Below are 7,215 nucleotides of genomic sequence, written 5' to 3'. Positions count from 1 at the left end.
ATTGTCTATTTTTGTTATTGTTTGTATTAATATATATATATATTTTTTTGTGCTGATAAGCCTGAGTGTTCTGTTGACTGACCGTTGTATTTGTTCAATTAATTGTTATGGGCAGGTTACAACATAAAAATGTTTGTCATAATCATGTATTGTGATTATTTGACAGGCGTTTTACTTTTAAACTGTAAGTGTATTTAATTTAGTTATGTTAATTATGATAGTTTAGTTACGATGTAAATACAATAAAAATTAAACCATGATTTAGATTAGAAAAATTATCATTTTGATCCATAAATTGGTAATATCTGACTGGGCCTCGTGCCACTTTATGTTCAACAAATTGGGCTCCGAGGTCAAAAAGGTTAAGAACCTCTGTTCTATGTTGTCTACAGTATCCCAGAATTCAAATCCCAGTGAGGGACCTTTCTGTGTARCGTTTGCATATTCTCACAATCCATTTTCTCTGTGTACTCTACTTTCCTCCCACAGACCAAAAACATGCATGTWAGGCTAATTGTCAACCCAAAATTGTCCCTAGGTGCGAGTGATGGAGTGATTGAGTGAATGGTTGTTTATCTTGCTTGTCTCTATGTGGCCCTGTGATGGACTTGCAACCTGTCCARTTACACAATGACTACTGGACATGGGCACCAGTGAACACCCAGGACACAGAAAAGAAGAAGCTGTTATAGTGTCCTCACCTAGGATCATGGAAACGGTCTTCATCAGGTTCATTACGGTCTCTTTGTGTTTGAGCTGGTTAGTGTGCTGTGACATCTGCCTGCTCTTGCGCCTCACATAGAAAAAGATCCGGGTGTAGATGGCCACCATTATGGAGAAGGTCAGCAAGTTGAGAACAGCCCAGAACACCAGGTAGCTGCGACTGTACAGCGGTGCCATTGAAGAGCAACTACCCAGGTCACACAGGCAGTTCCAGCCCATTTTGGGAACCAGGCCCATGATGAGTGCCACAAGCCAGATTAACACTATGATGATGAAAACCCGTCGGGTGCTCATCTCGCTGTGCAGCTGCATGCTGAAGATGGTCTGGTGACGCTCAACTGCCACCGCAAGAAGATTCAGGACCGAGGCTGTGAGGCTGGTGTCAATCAGTCCCTGCCGCACATACCACTGGTCGATAGACAGTTTTTCAGTCCATGGACCYGTGTGAAACATCAAATGGAGGTAGGAGATACCTGGGAAGACAATATTGGGAATTTTACTACAGAGAATTAAAAAATATATATCTTGCATGCTCAAGTAGTAGGTCTAAGACAGAAAACWKGGGAAAGAAACACACTGATAAATGYCTGATTTATTTAGTTTATCCWGTATAAATTCTAAWCAAATATAACAAATTGCACCAAATAAAACATCAAAGTGGGTTGGGAGTRGGGCTGGGCGAYATGRCTGAAAGATGTATCACAATGTTAGCATTTCAAACCAGAGAAAGGCACCCATATCTGTTGCACTTTAACCCTGAARCCTGATAAGAAACCTTAGTACTGAGCTACAGTCGATACTTTGAATGACAGAGATTCATAACATACAAAGTAGCTAGGCCAGCTAAGTGTYTATAGATAAAGCTGAAATATTTACAGAGCTGTAATTTCCAAAGGTGCCCCCACACCTACACAGTACACTTTCATAMTAGGTGGTAGGGCTGCTCTAGATCTAGTTTTGTTGTCATGTAGAGGAAGAGGACCTTGAATATTTTAGGAGCACATTACAAGCAAATATTAGTAGCCATACTAAAAAAACCTCACAAATCTGAGTATTTTCTCTGTTAAAAATATTTCATACCACAATAAGGCTTATTTTGATGCTATTCTGGTTTATATTTTGTATTGAAGAATAAAAAAATATGTTGATGCCTGTTGACAACACAGGTGGACAGTAACAAAGTAAATTTACTTGAGTACTGTACTGTATGATGTAAAGTTTTTGAGAATTTGTACTTTACTTGAGTAGCATTTTTATTGAAGACTTTTTACATTTATGCCAATACACTTAAAAATAAAAAAATAATATTTTTTACTCCACTACATTTCTCTAAAGGCTAGTTACTTTTTTGTTCATGTTTGTGTAGTTTGCATCTATGTCGCTCCATTGACACACAGTAAAATTACTTTACACCCCTATACAGTAGCTGGTGATAAGTAGCTTTAAACTGCGAAGAGAATAATAATTTTTGTCCTACTAGACAGGTTTCAGCACWATTGTGGGTCTTTGTTTAGATCCTGATTAGTCCTCATGACTAACTTGGACTCATCTCATTTAAGACCAAAGAACATTTTAGACTTTTAGTCTGTTCTATTAAAGGATTTCTACCAAATAAACTTTGTTAATTTGTMACAAATATTTTCAATTCAGCAAACTATTACGAATATTAAATAACTGAAAATCTCAGATTAGATTAAGAGCTCTATAATTAGTCAGTTAATGCTAGACTATCAAAAACTGTTCCAACCCTTGTCCTTGGAGTGATGACTATGTAGACTAAATGAGCAGACAGTTCTTGTAAAAGGGATATTATTAGAAATATAAAGAATACAGTGACAGAGGGGGTAAGCGTTTGCTCTGCAACCAGAGTGTTGCAGATTCAAATCCCTGCCCAAGTGCATACTGTCATTGTGTCCATGGGCAAGACACTAATCCTCACTTCCCCATGTATAATAGTTGGTGTGATTGTGGTCTGGAGGGGACGTAGGTGAAGAATGGCAACCACACTTTCACCACCGAGTGTGACTGAGGAGTGAAGGAAGGCATGACATTTTAAAGCACATTTGAGCATCTAAAGTAAGGCTAATATTTATAATATCGAGAGTAATATTTGGCCCGTAGGATCAGTACTTTAACTTAAGTAAGGAAACTGAGTACTTTGTCCATCACTGGTTGACAGCCAGATAAATAGTTTCATAGTAAACTTAAACATTGACAATATCATGTTGAATTTGTTTAAGTGCTTTTGGAGCAGAAGTCTCAAAACTTAGGAGCTTCTACTTTGAAATACAAATACAGCTTTAGTGATGTGGATGCACAAAAAGCCTTTCACTTGCTTAGCTCATAAACACTTGTTCACATCTTCAGTGCAAAGTCTGGTTAAGATATAATAAAAACAAGCTTGTAAGAACTGCAAACAAACATAAAAAATAAAACTGGGTATAAAAACGATACAATTTGTTCAAGTGATAATTTTAGAGAGCAATTTAAATCAGGCAAAATCAGAACTGGCAGAAAAGAACTTTAGAAATTGCAATTGGCCAAGAGAACTGTAATTAGTGCATCTCTAATTATTGTGGATATATTATACTATAATGGGTAAAAAGATTTAATGTTGGGTAATTTAATTAGTTTTATCTAAACCCAGCTTTTGCTAATTACAGGAGAATAAGCTTGTGTTTTTAAGCCTGTGTCATATAAACAGTACATACCCATTGCTGTGTAATTACATATAATTTCAATAATTACACAAAAGTAGACAAGTAAAACAATGTTACCTGCAAAGAAGTCTGCTAAAGCCAGATTGCCCAGCAGGTAGTAGATGGGAAAGTGAAAACGTCGGTTTTTTAAAATGGACGTAATGACCAAAACGTTGGAAAAAATAACTATGAAGGAAACAGTCAATCCCAAAGTGACAACCAGATAGTCACGGGTGCGCCAGTTGAAACTGATGGTCTTGTTGACTTGCTCATAAAAAAATCTGATTGAGCAATTATCGTAGCATGTGACATTGTGCTGATATTTGCTAGGACTACAGGTGGACTCCATGTTGGAGGAGAGCTGAAGTGAACAGACAATTTGCTGACAGGAAGCTGAAGTGAAGGTCTAGGGCAGCATTTAGATTCGTCCTCTTCAGTGGGTTGGAGATCGGCACGCCATCAGGTGGACAGGCGACAGATGGAGATCCAGTTTAAAGGCCTTGATGAAATTAGCTGTCTGCAGAACTGGATCTATGTTTTCAGTCTGCAAAGAAACAAAAAACAGTTTTTTACAAACTTAATAAACAAAAATAAAACGATGTGTGATCTAGTCCATTTGGAGGAATTCATTTGGTCTTCATTTCTAATGTAAAGAAGCTTGATGTTTCTTTTGATCAGGATATATCATTTAACTCCCCAATTATGATACCAAAAAAATTCTTCTTAAATAGACTAAATTTAGAAACAACTTGTTCTAAAATGATGCAAAAGAATCAAGATCATTTATCAATTCTAGGCTGGATTATTGTAATTCTTCATTGTTTAGGTCTCTAAAAACTCAGTCCAAAATGCCTCTGCTGGAGTAAGAATAGAATAGAAATAGAATAGAAATAGCCTTTGTCCCGCCAAGGGTAAATTCAGGTGTTCATTCTGTTCTGATGGGATTTGGAAGAATAGATCCTATTTTCAGTTTTAGATTCTCTCCTTGTTAATTTCAGAATAATATTTAAAATCCTATTTTTAACATGCAAAACTCTTTTTTTTTTCATATTTCCCCAATAAAGCACATTGAGTCCAGAATCCAAAATCTTCAGTAATCATAAACAACAAAGTTAAAAGTTAAAACCAAGTTAGATTATTTTTCTCAAAATAAAAATAAAACAGCCAAAAACAAGAAGTTGATAGCTTAAGATTATTTGTTTTTTTAAAAAAAGCATTTTGGCTGTTTGAGCAGGTTTGAACACTGATACAACCAAAGAATTATTCACACACATTCATTTTCACACAGTAGGAAGGAGGAAACGCTCCACAATCAGGGATGGGAATGATAAAGGAATGTAGACTTTGGACATAATTCAGTGGCAATTGTCAAATTAGGAAGAATATGGTAAACCAAAGCACAGTAATACTTAATAAAACAAATCTATTTTTTGGCTCTAGAACCTGTATTTTTCACATTTCAGATTATCCTCTGTGGCATCTGTTGGACACATACCACAAAGGGTTAGGGCTGCCACAAATGATTATTTTTATAACCGATTAATCACCGATTATTTTTTCGATTAGTCGACTAATCGGATCATACATTAATTGAATATAAAAGAGCTTATCGCGCCAGAGTGCAGCTACTATTATATAACCATTGTTAGATTTTAGCTATATGCTAACTAAAAATAATTGCTGTGGAAGACAAGTTCTGCCTTGCAGATATTTCACAGGTTTCTCTTTCATTTTCTTTGAATGATCCCACACTTTGGAGCTCTGTTGTCAGGTAGCCATGATACTAGAGCCTGTCTGTATAATGTCTTGTGACGTCCACAGCCTACCCCGGTTACCACTACTGTGCATGTGTGTCAAGGACAAAAAGGCAGATGTGGCAGTGGAATGTGTCAAAGCAGTTTGGAGAGAAAAACAAAGTAAACAACAATAAATAATCGATTAGTCGTCGACTAATCGACTAATCGTGGCAGCCCTACAAAGGGTCACTTGAAGCCACATTTCAAGCATTTGTTAGTCAAATCAACACCTCAACCTCACCATCAGGGAATGTTTCCMTGAAGGGGATTACTTGGTCAGCAACAGCTTGTCAAAATAAAATGATCATAAAAGAGAGAAGCCACAAACCTTGACATAATCATAGCAGATCATTTGTTAATTTAATTGATATAATGGCTATATTTTTTTCTTATAGCACTAAAACAGGATCTATCCACACATGCCATTGTATTCATATTTCCTTGTATGAGCACAGCGAGTTGATGTCATGCCTTCTGCACAGGCGGGTCACTTCAGAGTGGTAGACTTGTTATGCTGGGTCTTGATGGCAATCACATTCAAATTATCTTGCAAGATTTATGCTGCTGCTGAATGAGAACTTGTCAAAGGTTTTGCAGCTTGCAGTGACACCAACTCAGCCCTGAAGCCATGACAATCTGGTTCGTGCCAATATCTTTATTGTTGCTCATTATCTGCTTCCAACCACATATAGATTATAATCAGAATGATCATTTGCTGCAACATTTTAATTCACTGCGTGTAAGAAAATGACAAGTCAACTAGATTTATTAAGTTGACATACTAAAGAAATTTTACTAACAATGCAGAAAATCTTGATTTACTTCAATGTTTATTATAATCTTTTAAAGCTGGGAAGTTTTGTAAACCTTATGGTTCTAACTCTGAATCAGCTACAATTCACAGCAAAACTCAGTCTTCACAACACAACTCCCAATCAAAGCGTGGCCAACAGCAAGCCACAGTAATCTTCTATTTACGGTAAACCTGTCGAGGCTGCAAAGTACATTTTGAGTCAACAACACTCTGACATAGTTTCCATTTTCCTGTGAGATCAGAGCAGCGAGACGACACTGCAGTACCATCGGGTCCAAATTCAACTCACCCAACAATGGAAACAGCAGAGGAGCTCCCTGCAGCAGAGACACACCTCACAATTACTCAATCCAGCTATGTAATCCAATCTCAATCCAAACATGCACGATGCAGCACGTAAAACTCACACAGACACACACACACACACACACACACACACACACACAAACACACGCAGGGAGGGAACCTCTGTGACCAGAAGAATGTGTGGAAACAAATGCCAAGTCAAGAACAGAATTTTTCAAAGAGAAGTTCAAAAAGAAATGGACATGATACTAGTGTGACCAAAAATATTTGATAAGAACTGACAACAGAATGCTACAATATGAGAGAATATGAGCAGATTAAAAGGTCAAATTTGGGAAAATAATGAGGAAAAATATTTGTTGTAATAATAATAATCGCTGACCTGTCTGAYGATGGAAACATTTACAGGCAGCATTGTATTCAGTATGTACAAGCTAATATGCTTCTTCTGAAGTTTTCTATGTGCTCCAATGTATACTGCCAACCTGTGAGGCATTGCAGGAAAAGCAGTTTGCATAAACTTCAGATGGTGTACAATGATGGCATGATGCTGCTGCTTAAGGTACTGCGAAGTAGTGCCAGTCAGCAGTGTTTGTAAATGCCCATGTACCAACTTGTGGTGCTGTGCTTTGAAACCTTATGTAGAAATGTATTTGTAGGCTAACAGACTGTAGTAGGGCTGTGTATTGGTAAGAATTTGGCGATACAATACATATCATGACAGAGGGGTCACGATACGATATATCCTGATACAGTATATTGCTGTACTGTAAGCAAGGCGATATTTTGCGATTTTTTTTGTCCAAAAACTCTATTAAATAAAAACCTCTTACTGGGAAAAAAATGAAAAACCAAAATTCATTGACTCAGAAATTCT

At 37.0% G+C, this 7,215-nt stretch overlaps 1 protein-coding gene across 3 annotated transcripts in view; it reads right to left on the bottom strand.

Moving 5' to 3' along the window:
• lpar2b (lysophosphatidic acid receptor 2b) overlaps positions 1-7,215 on the bottom strand; it is a 26,434-nt gene that overhangs the window by 9,771 nt on the left and 9,448 nt on the right. For all 3 annotated transcript variants that reach the window (XM_014015824.1, XM_014015825.1, XM_014015823.1), the window contains exons 2-3: positions 3,501-3,966; positions 702-1,196 (exon numbers count right to left, since the gene is read on the bottom strand). In XM_014015824.1, coding sequence (XP_013871278.1) covers positions 702-1,196; positions 3,501-3,771 — 766 coding nt within the window. In that variant the 5' untranslated portion in view covers positions 3,772-3,966. The remainder of the gene's footprint in view (positions 1-701; positions 1,197-3,500; positions 3,967-7,215) is intronic.

The sequence above is a fragment of the Austrofundulus limnaeus genome, unplaced genomic scaffold (genome assembly GCF_001266775.1).
Source record: "Austrofundulus limnaeus strain Quisiro unplaced genomic scaffold, Austrofundulus_limnaeus-1.0 Scaffold135, whole genome shotgun sequence".
Taxonomy (NCBI): Eukaryota; Metazoa; Chordata; class Actinopteri; order Cyprinodontiformes; family Rivulidae; genus Austrofundulus; species Austrofundulus limnaeus.
Note: the sequence above shows the minus strand (reverse complement) of the source record. Positions and strands in the feature narration are given on the sequence as shown.